This window comes from Budorcas taxicolor, chromosome 16 (assembly GCF_023091745.1).
Source record: "Budorcas taxicolor isolate Tak-1 chromosome 16, Takin1.1, whole genome shotgun sequence".
Taxonomy (NCBI): domain Eukaryota; kingdom Metazoa; phylum Chordata; class Mammalia; order Artiodactyla; family Bovidae; genus Budorcas; species Budorcas taxicolor.
Window position 1 is genome coordinate 67,880,109 of NC_068925.1, and position 19,044 is coordinate 67,899,152.

The window sequence follows — 19,044 nt, forward strand, 5'->3', positions numbered from 1 at the left end:
TCACAGGCAGGCAATTTATTCCTTAGGCAGAGTCTGGATCATAAAGAGAAAAGCCAGAAGACAAACTATTTTACTTGCAAACTGGCTTGAAAAAAGAAAGGGGTGGGAGGCAGCTGGACCTTCCTTGTCCACCTCTGCTGGGATGAGACACCAGCAAAATTAGGAAAATCCCTCACTGGGGAAACTACAGGTGATTAGTTCTTTCCCTAACCATAAGAATAACCTTTTGGTCATGCCTTTTTTTTTTTTCCCCAGGCAGTTCTGATTTAAACAGACGGTACAGCATTATTAACTCTATGCACTGTTGTACAGCAAATCTCTAGAACACATTCATCTTGTGGGACTGAAACTTTAAGCCTGTTGAACAATGACTTCCCATTTCCCCTGCCCCGCAGCCTTTGGCAGCCACCATTCTTTAATAAGTGGTATTTCATTCAGACCATTCGAGAAAAGGAATCTCACACATACAAATGCCCACCAAAATTTTAGATATTAGAAACGAGCAACATAAGGTGGGTTCAAAGAAAGAATCAAGAATACTATTAAAATATTGTATGAAGAGTATTTGTGGCAAAATAGTAAAGAAATTGGGTTTCTTTAGATTGGTGTTTATTAAAGTATAGCTGGGAATCCCTGGAGGTTCCCACCAACTCTTTTCAGGTCCATAAGATCAAAATTATTGTCCTGATTATACTAAATTGTTATTTGACTTTTTCACATGCATTGTCTTATGAGTGATTCGTGAAGTTTTAGGAACTGTGTAACATATGATATCCAGTAGAGTGAATGCAGAAGCAAAAAAGAACACTCAACAGTCCATTTTTAAGAAGCTAGACAGTCTAGAGATTTGCAAAAATGTGAAACAATGCAACTTTTCTCACAAAATTTCTCTAGTTCGGGGAAATATTATTTTTCATAAGATAGATTTATGTTAAAATGTCCTGAGTTACTAGAAAATAAGTGCATATGCTTTTAAACTTTTCACTTTCTTTTCTAAAAAGCTACTTCTGCTATTGCTAAGTCACTTCAGTCATGTCCAACTCTGTGCGACCCCATAGACTGCAGCCCACCGTACTCCTCTGTCCCTGAGATTCTCCAGGCAAGAATACTGGAGTGGGTTGCCATTTCCTTCTCCACTGCATGCATGCATGCTAAGTCGCTTCAGTCGTGTCCGACTCTGTGCGACCCCATGGACAGCAGCCCACCAGGCTCCTCTGTCCACGGGTTTCTCCAGGCAAGAATATTGGAGTGGGTTGCCAGTTCCTTAGTACAAATAAATATAATCTACATAAACAAAAACTCATTAAAGTCCCTGATAATTTTTAAGAGTGTAAAAAGAGTCTTGAGACAAACATTTTTGAGAACCAATAAAGAACTTTCAACAGTTTAAAGGATCTTATGTCATGGATAAATTATCTATTAGTCTTTATGTCCATAGATGCCAAAATCTAATTTAAGCTAAAGCAGAAAGTATCCTCCTTAATGGATAACGATTATTTTAAATCCTAGAATGTCAGCAAAATTTATATAATATAATGTATGTAAATATTCTTCTAATCTTATCTAATATTAAAATTAAAGATTTACTCCCCCAATCATCTTCATCTCAAAGTTCTGTATTTCTTTATGGCTTTATAGCAATACTTTGATTGCTAATTGTTCAGTGGAAATCAAGAGAGATTATCAAAATATGATCAGTATGTAAACTTGATATAACTGGTGTTTTCCAATTTATATTTTGTTTCATTACTGCTATTTTAAAAATACTTTTATTTTAAAAAAAAATGCTAGCAAAAAGGTCTTTATTTCATCCTGTTATGTCCTGTGACATATACAGAAAAAACTAAGGGAGAAATAAAATGCAAAACTCTAAATGCGTTTTAGTCCAAACATTTTAATGCTTGATGAACAGCTTGGTCACATTGCATCCTCCCCTAGTGGGAGGAAGGTTTATGTCAACATCATCTGCTTTTGCTTATGAAAATTTCCCAGAGGCACATGGACAAGGCTTTAAGCTGCTTCTCTCATTCTCGCATGGTATGCAGTAGCCAGCTTAAAAGGATGATTGAGGTTTTAAATGTTGGAATGCTGAAAAATACTTTATTTTTGGCACTCACGGTTGCTAATGTAATTTTTCTGTTTTGAAATTTACGGCTTCTTTGACCTCATCTCCTCCTCAAATTATAAAAACAAAATGAGAATTTGTTTGTCACCCTAAGTCTGTTGGTTGTTGCTTTGTATAGTGTTCTAGAGAATTACTAGCTCTAGGGTTTTAGCCTGTTAAAAGCTAAGGGACACAGATGTAGAATACAAGCTTATGGTTACCAAGGGGGAAACAGAGGGATGGCATAAATTGGGAGATTAGGACTGACATACATGTACTATTATCAGTATATGTATATATTAATAAAATAGATAACTAATAACCTACTGTATAGCTCAGGGAGCCTTTCTCAAGACTCTGTAGTGACTTATATGGGAAAAGAATTTGACAAAGAGTGGCCATGTGTATATGTGTAACTGATTCACTTTGCTGTACAGCAAAAGCTAACACAACATCGTAAATCAGTTGTACTCCAATAAAAATTAGTTTAAGAAGCTAAGGGAGTTACTTCTGCAGTCCTCAGTCCCAAGATACATGGCTAAGCCAGTAAATGGCATTTGGAGAGTACTTCTTCAGACTTGACATCTGGCATGCTGTGAAACCCTAAGAGCAATGGCCTTTAAACCTCCTGGAATTTTTTTAGGATCCCCACAAAAGGTTTCACATTGCCCTTTACAAAAAAGAAGCAAAAGAGATGGCAACACTAAGCTGTCACTTAAACATCAGTAAGTAATTGTTTGTCACTTAGTTGTGCCCAGCTCTTTGAGATCCCATGGATTGTAGCCTGTCAGGCTCCTCTGTCCCCAGAATTCTCCAGGCAAGAATACTGGGGTAGGTTGCTGTTCCCTTCTTCAGAAGATCTTCCCAACCCAGGGATCGAACCCGGGTCTCCAGTGCTAGTATTTTTTTTTTTTTAATGATACTTGTCATCCTGGTTAATTTCATTCTTAGGTAAGGAAAAACCCTGGAGGAAAGGAAGCCCAAGGATAGGCTAACTCAGCTAACAGATTTGTTGAGGCATTGCCTGCCCTCAAATAGAAATGGTTCTCAGAGGATCTGAGGTGTTACAGGGATAGGCAACCCAGACCTAAGTCATCTTTCTTGGGTTATTCTGCCCTCACACTGAGGTCAAACTCATTATCTGATTGCATCCTCCACTCATTTATTCCCTACCTGCTTCTTCCCCAAACCCTATAACTCTGACTTAAAAAACTTTGATGTATAATACAGACTTAGTAGAGGTATCCTGGGAGATTAATATAACAACAGTCCTCTCCGGCTATTTCCAAGAGTTCTTCATCCATTCTTTTTCTTTCAACAAGCTCCTTCCTATGCTCTCTAGCCAGCTGTGGTTCCTTAGCCATTCTTAGAATCCCCTCAGGCAGCTTAAACCTCTCACAGGACAAAGTCTGACTGAGAACATTAAGCAAACCAGAAACCTGGGCATTTAGCCAAACTAAGAACACCCATAGTCTCCAAAGTATTTCCTGGGTAATTGAAATTCATCCTGTTGCAAAGATGGTGGAAATTTTGTTTCGATCTTCATCTTCCTTTTCCGTTTTCACAGCGGCAGTGATAGCTTCCACTCTTTCTTAATCTCCCAACATAGCTTCAAAGAGTTTGTTCTCATTTAGGCACACATGCAGTAGGAAATATTTGCACATAATTCATTTAGAGCCTGATTTTTTGGTTATAGGTTAGCCTGTGGAATTATATAGGCCTAAATCAGCTCATTACCAAGAAACATTTCTTTCTTTCATTGCATAAGCATTGTTTAAGTGTCTGCATTGTGCCAGACACTTGGATTTTAAAAACTTTACCATCAGTTTTCTTCAGAAGTTTTGCAGTCAGATCAGTAGCAAACTATTGAAACCCTTAACTGTGTATTGTTCTCCCTGTCATTCTTACTTAGGGGATCTTGAGCTGAAGCCCTCAACATTCCTCATTATTGACCCTCTCTTGGGACTTTTGAAGATTCAAGAAACTCAAGATTTGGATGCTGGTGATTATACGTGTGTTGCTGTCAATGATGCTGGAAGAGCAACTGGCAGGATAACTCTGGATGTTGGCTGTAAGTAAGCATCCTGGCTCTGATAGACAAGTTTGTTTTGAAATTGACCTGGAATTTTGTCATGCTCACAGCTTTGAAATAGTTAGTGGAAATATTTGTCAGAATGGCAAAATTAGAGTTAGCATTTCATATTATTAATATAATGTAGTTAACATTTACCAAGTTTTTTTTTTCTATTTACCAAGCACTGTACTAAGAACAGTGTGTATATATATGTGTGTGTGTGTGTGTATATATATATATATATATATGTATACATTATATCATTAAACCCTACTAAGTTTTTTTCTATTTACCATGCACTATGCTAAGAACATGGTAAATTAATGATATAATGCATATATATATACACACACACACACACACACACATACACACAGGGACGGGGGCGCCTGTTGGGCTGCTGTCTATGGGGTCGCACAGAGTCGGACACAACTGAAGCGACTTAGCAACAGCAGCAGTAGCATGCTAAGAACAGTGAATATATATGTGTGTGTGTGTGTGTTTATGCATTATATCATTAAACCCTTCTAACAATCTTAAGAGGAATATACTATAATTTTCCCCACTACACAGGTAAGGAAATGAAAACTTAAAAAGTCTAAGCAAATTGACCAGCTCAAGAGCTATGGAGGGACGGCCTGGTTGTTTGAACCCAGGTTGTTTGATTTCAGAGACTATAGGCTTCAGTGTCTCTCATCTGTTTGCCAAACATTTTCCTATCAAGAGTCATCCATTTGGACAGCAAATTCCTAAGTATTAACATCTGAAGGCCGAAAATTAGACTTTGGCCCTCAATCATAATTTGGAAATGCTGATGACAGAAAAGGTAGCAGATTGTCCTCTTCCTTTCTTTTTTTTTTTTTTTTAAATTCACTAGCAGTGACTCCTTTGTGTATAAGAACAAAGCATGAACTACAAATAAACATCAATCACAGTGGGAATGATACAGCCTGTGCATGACAACTTCAGTCGAATTACTCAAGGAGTTTGGTCCTCCCTTCTTCGTCTCTCCATCTCATGCTTCTTGAAAAATAAAATTACACAGTTATGGTTAACACATGAAATAAAGCAGAGCTTGTTTCATACGAGAAAGAACCCAGCAGCTTAATTTTAACAGATAAGTCATATGGTTGCATCACTTAAATTTATAAAATATGACATTTCATTAAATTGCATTTTCATTTATGCATGATGATTTTCAAGCCAAAACTGGTTTTTTTTTTTTAAGGTTAAGAACTATAAAGAAAGTGCATTTTTTATTTTGAATAAAGTAACACAGAACATTTTAGTTCTACAGTCTTAGTTCTTTAAATGAAAATCATGTCCCTCTAAGCTTAGTATTTTGTTTTGTGTAAACTAAATGTTTTTCCTCTTGGGATCTTTTATGATCCCCATGCCCCTGGGCTTTCTGGTGAACACTCTGCATTCTTGGTGATTATACCCTTTGGGTAGAATCAACAAAGCTGGATATGGTCACAAAGATCACTGTAGAATCTGGGGCGCAGCAAGATGTGTTTGAACCATGACTAAACCCTGTGGTTACTGAGAGAAGTGCTTTGGAAATAAGATTGGAATCTCTGGGTGGAAGGTCTCTAAATCTATCAGCAGAGTATGAGATACAAGAAATGCTGTTAGAAATACCGGGTTGGCCAACCCATCTACCAGTGTTCAGAAAAACTCAAATGAACTTTTTGGTCAACCCAATGTAAGGCCCAAATGAAGGGGGTGATCAGATACAGAATTGTTGTTTTTAAGAAAGATACAGAGTTTCACTTCTCAACATTTTCTAGTTTTGCTTCTCTCTCTTCCCTGCATGGATATTTTTTGTTAACCCAACATTCTTTTAGAATCCTCTAGCTCTAGAGGAGTGAAACAGCTTGGCAACAAGGGAATGATCTCCTCAACGCTTCCAAGACTGTAGAAAATCTCCAGAGAAAAGGGAATGACACCCTCAATCTTCCAAGATTGTAGAAAATCTAAACACTTTAACATGCTTACTTGGTGCTTCTTGAAAATTTTTTTTAGCTTCTGGACTTTCCAAGTTTCTCTTCTGATGAGCGAAAAGCCATATAAAAGTTAGAGCTGTCTGTGCTGGAGTGACTTGGAGTAGATTAGGAAACATCCTAATAAAAGTTTGATATTTTATAACCGAGACTCTTTGTCTTCAGTACATCTCTAATTAGTGCCCTCAGGTGTCTTGCCCTCTTGTATTTACACCCCCTCAGACAGGCTATAACCCGGAGTCATCTTCACATCCTTTCCTATAATCGTGATGCTGATACACCAATGGGAGGGATCACCTACACCTCGGACTGTGATAAATTAACAAAATCCTTCCTCACCTCTTGACTCAGAGCTCAGTCCTCCTGTGTGTCTGTGTGTAACTTTCTCTCCCATTCCCTATGGACACCACCACCTTTTCTCTCAGCTGCTGCTTTCCCTTCCACCTCAGAGACGAAAGTGAGATATTATGGCAGTCAGTCCCTTCGCCTCCTACCTCTGTGTCTGTAGACTAATCCTCACCTCCTTCCCTCTCCTCTCCAAGGTTGTGAAAGAAATGAAGACGGGGAAAAGTTGATAAGATGGTAATATATGGATCAAAGAACTGAAGGTCGTTACCAGCAAACAGTAAGATTCTGAAAGACTTACCTCAATAAGTCTTTAATTGGTACTTAATAAGTACCAACCATTGTGTGAAGCATTTCACATACATTATTTCATTTCATAATAACTGTGAAGTCTGCACTATGAGAATCTCTATTATGAGCTCAAAGAGGTTAGGTAAATTATCCAACATCATACTGCTAATAAATGATAGACCTAAGAGGACTCAGCCCTCTCATCTGTTATATTACGAGACCACAGGCAAATTGTTGTTGTTCAGTCACCCAGTCAATGTCCGACTCTCTGTGACCCCACAAATTACAGCATGCTGGGCCTCCCTGTCCATCACCAACTCGTGGAGTTTACTCAAACTCATGTCCATTGAGTCTGTGATGCTATCCAAGCATCTCATCCTCTGTCATCCCCTTCTCCTCCTGCCTTCAATCTTTCCCAGCATTGGGGTCTTTACAAATGAGTCAGTTCTTCACATCAGGTGGCCAAAGTATTGGAGTTTCAGCTTCAGCATCAGTCCTTCCAATGAATGTTCAGGACTGATTTCTTTTAGTATGGACTGGTTGGATCTCCTTGCAGTCCAAGGGACTCTCAAGAGTCTTTTCCAACACCACAGTTCAAAAGCATCAATTCTTCTGTGCTCAGCTTTCTTTATAGTCCAACCCTTACAGCCATACATGACTACTGGAAAAACCATAGCCTTGACTAGACAGACCTTTGTTGGCAAAGTGATGTCTCTGCTTTTTAATATGCTGTCTATGTTGGTCGTAACTTTTCTTCCACAGAGTAAGCATCTTTTAATTTTATGGTTGCAGTCACCATCTGCAGTGATTTTGGAGCCCCCAAAAATAAAGTCTGCCACTGTTTCCCCTTCTATTTGCCATGAAATGATGGGACCAGATGCCATTCCTTAGTTTTCTAAAGGAAAAAAAGATGACTGTCCCTCACTGTCTTCCAAAGTTTGCCCAAGTTCATGTCCATTGCATCGGTGATGTCATTCAGCCATCTCATCCTCTGAAGCCCTCTTCTCCTTCTGTCCTCAATCTTTCCCAGCATCAGGGTCTCTTCCAATGAATCGTCTATTCTCATCAATGACCAAAATACAGGAGATTCACTTCAGCATCAGTCATTCCAGTGAATATTCGGGGTTGATTTCCCTTAAGATTGACTGGTTTAACAAATCGTTATAGTGAAATTAAAAAACTGTTTTGAGTTTAGAAAACTGTGGTCTGGGCATGAAATTTGATGAAAAAGAGGAATTGCTGGAGGGCTGAAGGTCTCGAAGTTAGTAGCTGGTTGACATGGGCCTCAGAGGAACATGATTACTAATTTGGAGCAGAGAGGTAGAAATTTGCAATGGCCTTAAAATAAAAGGATGTAAGAAAAAAAGTTATATATAGTTATATATTTATCCCTTGTTCCTTGATCTGGATTTTTTTTTCTCTTCACTCATATTCAAAATCTTCACTCTCAGTGACCTTTTCTAAAACAATGGGTTCCTTAATTTTATTCCAGTAATTTTCCTGATGGAGCTACTTACATAAACTCTATTGTTTGCTTACTGTAACCTTGATCATTGTTAGCAGTTGCCAAATAACTTAATATTGCATCACCATTCATGATTCTGGCATGCCTTAACTATTTCCCTATTCACCATTAGTATTCTGATCACTGTATTAATAGACCACAGAGTTTGATTAGACCTTTTCTGGCCACCTAAAAGTATTGTTGCATATCCTAGCAAATAGGTGATGTAACTGCCGCACACTATGCATGTCGCAGTTGTGATGGTTCTGATTACTACAAGTAGGTTTAAAAGCAGACCGCCCCCCTAAAAAAAAAGCCACGTTTTACCCAGAATTTATATAGTGGTTAAGAGAATGGGCTGTAAAAAATGACTGGGTTTTCTGCCTAGCTTTTACTAGTTGGACTCCCCACATGACTCCATGGTAAAGAATTTACCTGAGAAGCAGGAGATGTGTGTTCAATCCCTGGGTCAGGAAGATCCCCTGGAGATGGAAATGGCAACCCACTCTAGTTTTTGTGCCTGGGAAATCTCATGAACAGAGGAGCCTGCTGGGCTATAGTCCATGGGGTTGCAAAAGGAGTCAGACATGACTGAGCAACTAACCAGCCTACCAATGAACAATTTGATAGGTTGGCTGTAAAGATGAAATGAAGTATTGTAGTCCATGCATTGGGTTGGCCAAGAAGTTCATTTGGATTTAAACTTCTTGGCCAAACCAATACATTCAGTATGTGAGCAGTTACTGCTTTTCCTTCAAAGCTGCTTAATGGAACATGTATCAAATAGGTGAATATTTACTTTACAACCTGAGTGGTCATTTTGATTCTCCAAGTCTTGAAAAATAATACAAAAAAAGCATTAAAAATAGTGGTATAGCATTTAAGATTAAGCATTGTGCTTTTAATATGATAGTGTTTGAACTTGATTTTTGAAAAGAGGGCTTGAGATAATTTAAGTGTTACTTTTAGTAGTGCATAAAATTATTCATTTGAGTTCCAGAACTATTGGGCATAAATTTAAGTAGATTATGACTTAAGAAGAAAAACTTGCTTTTATCCATATCATGTAACTAGTTGGACTTTCAGATTGTTTTTGTGGGTCTGTTACTTCACGTAAACAATACTAGATCAAAAAATAATCATAAAAAGTCTGTTTCATGTTATTTTTGAGTTCTAGCTTCTTGTTGTGAGTCTCCATTTTCCTATTTCTCATTATCATGACTTTAAGTTGTGGACATTTCAGGTCAGTGCTCAGGGATCGTTACCAGTGCTTTTCATCCTTTTTCAAAAGGATGTCATTTGGAAGAGAAAAGGATTGGCTCCATCAAACAAAAAGCTGGCCTGGCAGTGACTCTATTTGCAGGATTCCACACCACAGAGGGTGATGTTTTAGACTTAGACCATGGTTTCGTGTTTTGTGGTTTGGTAGAACCAAAACAGGGTGTTCAGCCATTTTAGAAAAAAAATTCTCAGCTGGATTCATGTAATGCAAAAGTTGCCATAGTTGGGAGAGATTTAATTATCACTGAGGGAACTAGAATAACTTTATAGAATAGGTTTTAGAACATGATGGTAAATCTGTTTGTAAGTTTTATATTTTAAAAATAATGCGTTCATACAACCACATCCACCTGTAAGCGACACCAAAGCTCTACTGAGCATTAACCCTGTGCGATCAAGGTGCTTGCACATAAATATTTAGGGGATCATAGGGGACCCAGCATAATAAATCTATGAAACTATATGCAGAAGCCAGGGACTTCCCTGGCAGTTCAGTGGCTAAGACTTCACTTCCATTGCAGAAAGTGAGGGTTTGACCCCTGACTGGGAGTTAAGATCCCACATGCCTCGGGGCCAAATATCCAAAACATAAAACAGAAACAGTATATACAGAAACCAAATTTAAAACTAATATTAGATACATTAAACTCCAGAACTATAATTTAGCTAACTATACAGCATTTGTGATCACTGATAGTCAGTACTTGGGTAATTCATTCATTCATTCGCTCAGTCATGTCCGACTCTTTGCAACCCCACGGACTGTGGCTCACTAGGCTCCTCTGTCCATGGGATTCTCCAGGCAAGAATACTGGAGTGGATTGCCATTCCCTTCTCCGAAAGAGCCTAACAAATTCCAACGAAGGCTGAACTTGGGTAATTACTATGTGCTAAATGACTGATAATGATTCTTTCTTTCACGAACATGAGATAGGATATGTTATTATCCCTCTTTTGGGAAATTTAGACGAGGGGAGGTAAAATAATTTTTCGTTTATGTAGTAAGAAATAGTGAAGCTGTGATTTGATACCACCTGAAGGTGAAAGGAAAAGTGAAGTCGCTCAGTCGTGTCCGACTCTTTGCGACGCCATGGACTGTAGCCTACCAGGTTTCTCTGTCCATGGGATTCTCCAGGTAAGAGTACTGAAGTGGGTTGCCATTTCCTTCTTCAGGGGACCTTCCCAACCCAGGGATTGAACCCAGGTCTCCCGCATTGCGGGCAGACACTTTAGCCTCTGAGCCACCAGGGAAGCCCCCTGGTGGGCTGTCATTTCCCTAAGCTGCTTCTCTAACTACTAGCTCCTCTGTGTTTGTCGCTCAATCGTGTCCCACTCTCTGCAACCCCATGGGCTGGGGCCCGCCAGCCTCCTCCGTCCATGGGATTCTCAAGGCAAGAATACTGGAGTGGGTTGCCATTTCCTTCTATATTTTGTTTGTTTGTTTTTAACTAAATTAAATTCTGCTTCCTTTCCCTCTGGTTTTGCAAACCTATTTACCATCCACCCAACGTAATTCACTTGGAGTCTGAGTTGGCCACACTCAGGGGCAGGAAGTTCTTAAAAGGCCTCTTGAGCGGCTTCATACTGAGGTTTGCTTGTCATCCATGCTGTCTTGGCTGCTCATCTAGTGCCTGGTACTCTCATTTTCCTTGTTTTCTGGCAGTAGGACGTTTATTTCCTGACCTTGTGCTTGTCTCGTGCCTCACACTGTTCCCAAAGCTTCCTCCCCACAGGTGACTTCTCTCATCTCAATTGAGTTTTATGGGGCACAACTTGAGCGTCACTTATCCTTTTTAAATCTGATTTGTTCTTTCTTATGTCTGAAAAGTCTCATTCATCTCCATTTTCACTGATGGTTGTGTTCTATTATGTCACTAATCTTGGTTTCCTCCCAAAGAGTTGATTAGTTCCAGGCTTCTGCATATCTTTTGCTTTTCTGGAGCTTATTTTCGGTCCCATTTCTAGATTCACCTGTTCACTCTGAACCTAGCATATTTTGTAACATTTATACATCTCTTTTTCAGAAAAGCAACTAGCTCTAGAATAAGTGACTTAATCTCACTCCAGATAGAAGTAAGGCGTTACTTACATAACTATGATAAGCAGTGAGCTGCTTTCTAAACAATTTTTTAAGAGCATTTATTTTGCCTACTGTTTTTTATTAGTCAAATTCCCATATAGAGGTAAGAAAAATTTGAATAGATACACAACTTCTTTTTAGAAACACATTATTCAATAGTAGTGTTAAATTTTATTTTATGTAGTTTCAATAAACAAATGGTGGGACTTATGACATTGCCGTGTTTTTTCAAAATTCAAATTCAAATGTACTCCCAATGTTGTTTGCAGCTTGTACACTTAATGCACACACACACATGCTAGGTTATTGTTGTTTTAATATTGATTCATTCATTCACAGATATCTAGCAGTCATGTATAATTCACAGAGTGCCATGTTAGTTGCTATAGAAGATAAAAACATGGTTGCAAATATAAATTCTTCAGAAAGTCAAATGTGTTGTCTAGTAAGAGACTGAATGGAGCCGTTGCTATGAGAATGGTGTAGAGTGAGTTCTCTGAAACCTCAGAGAGGGAAAAAATCATATCCGTGTAGGATGGTAAGAGAGGTGATTGAGGAAGGGCCTTTTGAACTGCATTCAAGACCTGTTAGTATTTCAATAGCCAGAGATCAACTTCAGACATCGCATTTGAAAGGAGTGATGTTGGCACAGGTGCTGATTTGAGAAAGGTCAGTCCTTGCTTGGAGTAAGTTCTGATGGTCCAAAGAATAAGATTTGTATAGAGAACTAATGGAAAACAGGACTACAAAGTTAAAGGAGGTCCTTTAGCCCAGGTTAATAAAGCACTAATGCTACTTGGGAGACAGGTATACACCCAAGTCCCGGAATTACCATTTAGAAGGAGGGAAGTGATCTCTACACCTATTTTTACCAGGTGGATAACCAGCTTGAATTTGGGCAGTTATAAGAACCCATAGAAAAGAGAGGCTGATAAAATGATAAAGAACTGTGACTTTGGAGTCAGATCAGTCTGATTTTCGATACTAGTTCCATTGTTCAGCTCCATGTGACACTTAGCAAATTAACCATCTCTGTTTCAGCTTCTATAAAATTGGGATAATAACAGTATCTACCTCATAGGGATATTATGAAGATCAAATGAGATAGTTAATGAAGAGGACTTAACCAAGTCTCTGGCTCTGTATGCTGTAGTTGTTGCAATTCATAACCAGTGTTTAATCTTGACATTATCAAGCAGACCTTCTTAGGGTGCTTCCTCTATACTGAACAGGCTTCATCTATTACCTCTAATAGTTTCTTATGTTTCTCCTTGCCTGATGCCTCATACATCATTACTCATAAGTTCTGTGGGATATACTGAGAGCCTCATCTATTTAGGCTTGCTGACAGCATCCTCCCTATCTTGCATTCCTGTGTTTTCCAAGGTAGGCATGTTAACCTCTCATTTTTCCTTCTGGCTTCTGTGGTTAAGTAAATTATGTAGATAACTGTAGCCTTCTTATCTATAATTTTTTAATTTCTGAGTCATTTCTTAACTCTAAGATTAATCACTCCCTGCTGCTACTGCTACTGCTAAGTCGCTTCAGTCGTGTCCAACTCTGTGCGACCCCAGACATGGCAGCCCACCAGGCTCCCCCGTCCCTGGGATTCTCCAGGCAAGAACACTGGAGTGGGGTGCCATTTCCTTCTCCAGTGCGTGAAAGTGAAAAGTGAAAGTGAAGTCGCTCAGTTGTGTCCGACTCTTCGCGACCCCATGGACTGCAGCCCACCAGGCTCCTCCATCCATGGGATTTTCCAGGCAAGAGTATTGGAGTGGGGTGCCATCACCTTCTCCAATCACTCCCTAGGCTTCATTTATCAAAAGCTACCCTGTAAATTTAAATTATTGATTTTTAAGCTTCAATTTCTTCAACTGAAAAATACAAAAAAAAATATATATATATAAAATGTATTGAGAAGCAAGAATGTGATATACACCAATAATATAATTTAAGATTAAATACTGTCTGCTTGTGACTTCCCTGGTGGCTCAGAGGTTAAAGTGTCTGCCTGGAATGCAGGAGACCAGGGTTCGATCCCTGGGTCGGGAAGATCCCCTGGAGAAGGAAATGGTAACCCACTCCAGTACTCTTGCCTGGAGAAGGAAATGGTAACTCACTCCAGTACTCTTGCCTGGAGAATCCCATGGAGGGAGGAGCCTGGTAGGCTACAGTCCATGGGGTCGCAAAGAGTCGGACACGACTGAGCGACTTCACATGACTTTGTTATATAGTGATCTATTGAAGAATAAGCCCTGATATGAATTAATTTATTTAAAAATTCCACCAAAAAAGTAAGTTTTGGAAATTGTCTGAAGTATTTCATTACAAAGCAGACTTATTTATTAGAAAAGTTAAAGTTTTGAGGAGTGTGGCATAAACTAAAAGACAAATTCCAAAAATGAAAGATTCTCTTTAGTTAAGGAAATCCTGATTTAAATTGTCATTGCTTCTATTTTAATCACGTTAAGGGAATAGTTGAACTTCCTTGTGCCTCTATTCATTTATTAAGAAAATGTGTTTTTAATAGCAGACAAGAGTATTTAAAACAGATATTTGTAATAGTATATGAACAATAAGTTGATTCAAATTCAATCTGTTGTTTGTCTGTTAAATTCAGTTCAGTTTAGTCATTCAGTTGTATCCAGCTCTTTGCGACCCCATGGACTGCAGCACGCCAGGCTTCCCTGTCCGTCACTAACTCCCGGAGCTTCCTCAAACTCATGTCCATTGAGTTAGGGATGCCATCCAACCATCTCATCCTCTTTGTCTCTGTCTCCTCCCTCCTTCAGTCTTTCCCAGCATTGGGATCTTTTCCAGTGAGTCAGTTCTTCGCATCAGGTGGCCAAAGTATTGGTGTTTCAGGTTCGGCATCAGTCCTTTCAATGAATATTCAGGACTGATTTCCTTTAGGATGGACTGGGTAGATCTCCTTGCAGTCCAAGGGACTCTGGAGAGTCTTCTCCAACACCACAGTTCAAAAGCATCGATTCTTCGGCACTCAACTTCCTTTACAGTCCAACTCTCACATCCATACATGACTACTGGAAAAACCATAGCCTTGACTAGATGGACCTTTGCTGGCAAAGTAATGTCTCTGCTTTTCAATATGCCATCTAAATTTGTCATCACTTTTCTTCCAAGGAGCAAGCATCTTTTAATTTCGTGGCTGCAGTTTATTCATGCTGTTTATTAAATTAGCTATAAATTAATTTCTATTTCGTGTGCCTGTATACAATACCAATAACCTTTTTTTTTTTTTTTTTTAAATATCTTCCAGCACCTCCAGTTTTTATACAAGAACCTACTGATGTATCTGTGGAGATTGGCTCAAATGTGACATTACCTTGCTATGTCCAGGGTTATCCAGAACCAAAGATTAAATGGCGAAGACTAGACGACATGCCCATCTTCTCAAGACCTTTTTCAGTGAGTTCCATCAGCCAACTAAGAACAGGAGATCTCTTTATTTCAAGTAGGTTAAAGGAATTATATTTTATACGAATATGTACATTGAAAGTATACATAGGCGTTGATATGTTCAAAATAGTAAATTAATCTTGCCAACACATTTTGTGTTTGTTGAATTTCATTTTAAAATAATACTGAACTCATGCCTGGGATTTATCATAAATGAATAGCATTTTATTCAATTTTATATTGTTACTATATCATAAAGTCTTATGAAGCAGTATGTCTTCTTTATAGCTCATTTTCTTATTACAAATAGAGTCAACCTGGGCCTGTAGGTGGATAAGTAATCATGTCTATTTACTCTTGTACCAACTGTTGTCTAGAGAGGTAAAATATTACTAGTAGTTAGCTAATGTTAATTGTTTGGGGCCAAGAATTCATAATCACATTCATAGGGACCCTCTTCACTATCAATGTTGACTAAAAACTATCTGGAGCAAAACATTTTTTAAATAGTCAAATATTCCATCATCTCAAACTTTTACCAATACTCTCTTAAGCATTCAGATATTTGTAAACTCTTAGTACTTTTTCAAATATTGTTAAGACTTTGGATAATGGAATAAGAGGAGTAAAACCAATTCAATGATTAATTGACTTTTTAAAAAAATTATGTTTTAGGATATTTTGTAGAAGGCTCCCCATAAGTAATTTTCATGTTAACAATGTCAAATGTACATTAACCTCTCTTAAAGTTTCAGTGCAAATTAAACTAATTACAAGCACTTACATGTTCAGCTTTGTGCTAGGCTCTATGGTGAAGACTGAAGTCAAAATGGGGTTCCTCCCTTAGATATTTTATAATCTACTATTTGAGCAGGTGGCCATATTAGTACATACGAGAATTACTTAATAGATGGGTCAGATTGTGCAGAACCTGAAATGTGCAGGTGAAGAAGTGTAGTTGGTAAGGTAGCAAATAGCCCCCCAGGCTTCCTAGGCAGGAAAGGCATGTGAAAGCACTGTTTCAGAACAGCTCCTCTGCAGGATAGAGGAGACATGAGCTAGAAGGAAGAATAGAGAAGCTCACACAGATAGATTGGCACAGTGGTGATGAGAAGCAGCTCAGAGGGAAACAAAAAGAATTGAAAACAAATCAGTTGGTGGAAATGAAAGAAAAGAAAAAATAAACAAGGGCAGTGTATTCATCAGTGGTTGCCAGTTGCTCAAAGTAAATTCTCTAAAAGGAAGCTAACAATTAGAAATGTAGTTCTCAGTGGTATTTTGTATTTCTCTACAAAATAGTCTAAGTTGATAATATGAAAAATATCTTGGTTAGAAATAATCTCCAACTTATTAACCAGGTGGTTTGCCAAAGTTGCCTTGGCAAATGAATGTTTGCTAATTTTGAGAGTACATGCCATCAGCATTTACCAGATGCAAATTCTATAGTCAAATGCATGTGGTTAACAGAGTAGAAACTTGGTCAGCACTCTTTGAAATAGGAGGGAAGTATTTATAATGGAAAACTATTGTTTTTTCTCTGTCAGTGTCTTATCAATAGATTAAAATGTGCTTATTTTAGTTAAGATATTTGCAAAGATGACAGTCAGTCCCCTATTTAAAACCTTTTGACTTTCCAGTTGCTTGTAAGATAAAACAATGCTTTTTAAAAGGTAGCAGTCTACCTCTTCGTCTTCAGGCTCCTGATTATGTCCACACAACCTGTAACCCAGTAATCCTTCCCCTATCCCCAACACAGTCTTTAATTTAAAATATTTCATAAATATGCTTTTTATTACTCTGAAAATTTTATATATTTGACTGACCTACATAATAAAAAAATTTAACATGCAAATTTAGTACAATAGAAAACAAAGGAATTTTTCTTAACATACTGTGTATTTCAACAGATAAATGGGCTTCCCTGGGGTGGCTCAGTGGTAAAGAATCTGCCTGAAATGCAGGAGACCCAGGTTTGATCCCTGTGTTGGGAAGATCCCCTGGAGGAAGGGCATGGCAACCCACTGTAGTACCCTTGCCTAGAGCATCCCATGGATAGAGGAGCCTGGTGGGCTGCAGTCCATAGGGTCACACAGAGTTGGACACAACTGACGTGACTCAGTAGCAGCAGCAGTAATAGATAAATATCCAGGCAGTGCTCACAGAGTATGTATACATGTTTATTTACATCATCGTGAACTTGACAGCTGAAATGTAGAGTGATAAAGGAATATGAATTGGTGACCCAGAAACTCTAGGCTGGTTCTAAAATGGTATACAATTTTAGAAAAGTTCTTTCTTTCTTCCGCTTAAACAAGGTTAGGTTGTAGGCTCAAATAATTATAAACAAAGTCATCAAATCCAAAAGTTTCTAGTGGGGCATTCGAAAGTCTTGCTGAACTTGGGATATTATGAATATTGGGAATCCATCCCCATGCATTGTCTGCCTAGTTATCGCCAGCAGACACTCCTTATCATTTGCTGTTGTTATTTTAAATCATATCTGACTCTTTGTGACCCCATGGACTGTAGCCTGTCAGGCTCCTCTGTCCGTGGGATTTTCTGGGCAAGATTACTGGAGTGCATTGTCATTTTCTCCTCCAGGAGCTCTTCCCGACCCAGGGGTCAAATCCACATCTCCAGGTTTCCTGCATTGCAGATGGATTCTCTACTGCTGAGTCACCGGTGAAGCTTCTCCTAATCATTGTACCAATGAAAACAGTTTCTCCTGCCAGCCTCCAAAATGTCCCTAGGGAGGTGATACATATTTCCGTTCTTTGAACAGAGCATGATTTTTCAAGTCATGTTCTTGCCTTTGAGCCGATTGAGTTTGGACTGCCCTTCCTCTGTTCTACCTGTTGTTTAAGGTATTTAAGGTATAGCTCAGGCTTCCCTAGTGGCTCAGAAGTAAAGAACCAGCCTGCAATGCAGGAGAGGCTGGAGATATGGGTTCAATTCCTGGGTTGGAAAAATCCCTTGGAAGAGGGAATGGCAACCCATTCCAGTATTCTTGCTTGGGAAATCCCAAGGACAGAGGAGCCTAGCGGGCTGCAGTCCCTGGGGTCGCAAAGAATCTGACACTGCTAAGCTTACATGCACAAGCAGATATTAACTCCTCTGTGCCTCCTTCCCTACCTCCCGTCAGGCACTTCTGTCTCTCTGCTCCCACAGCTCAGGGTCTGAAGCTCAAATGAGAGCATTTTCACCCTGCAGTAGGATTGTTGTTTGGTATCTATGTCTCTTCTCCTAGAATGGGAACTACCAGGCGGCAGTGTCGTATTTTCCACTCGCAGATCTCAGCACTGTGACTCACATGCGGTTAATGGGTGGTGCTGAGTGAGTGAATCATCTCTTCTTTTTAGACTTATGGGCAAGTGATAAAGGGACATATATTTGTGAAGCGGAAAACCAGTTTGGAAAGATCCAGTCCCAGACAACAGTAACAGTGACTGGACTTGGTAAGATCAATGGAGTACTTAGCACACTTTTTGCAAACATCAGGCTTCTCTGACTTCCTCATCTCTTCCTTGTACCATTTTAAAAAAAAAAAAAAAAAGGTAAATATATGATTGCGACATTAGCCGTCCTTCCCTTCTACCCTATTTTATATTTCCTTGATGTTAGAAGTGGAAATAACCTTAGAGATGTCCGCTTTAAGCTCCTTACCTTCCACCTGAAGAAATGAAGCTCAACTGAATAAATTAAGTCTGAGTACACACACAGACAACACACACTGGTGGTATTCTTTTCTAGTTCTTTTCTTTACACTTATCATTTTAGTCCACGTGGAATTATTTCTGTGTGTGATATGAAGTAGGAATACCAAATCCTTTCTTTCCAAGTGGTCAGACTTTGGTACAGTATCTTTTATTGAATATTCTCTTCCCACTGATTAAAATACCTATTTGGCCACACGCTTAAATTTATATTCTATGCCTGTTCGTT

The 19,044-nt window shown here is 38.8% G+C and overlaps 1 protein-coding gene across 1 annotated transcript in view; it reads left to right on the plus strand.

Moving 5' to 3' along the window:
- The window catches only part of HMCN1 (hemicentin 1), a 537,345-nt gene that overhangs the window by 260,200 nt on the left and 258,101 nt on the right, over positions 1 to 19,044 (plus strand). Inside the window, exons 15-17 of the mRNA XM_052653879.1 lie at positions 4,017 to 4,175; positions 14,963 to 15,157; positions 18,462 to 18,557. Of these exons, the coding sequence (XP_052509839.1) occupies positions 4,017 to 4,175; positions 14,963 to 15,157; positions 18,462 to 18,557 (450 nt within the window). The remainder of the gene's footprint in view (positions 1 to 4,016; positions 4,176 to 14,962; positions 15,158 to 18,461; positions 18,558 to 19,044) is intronic.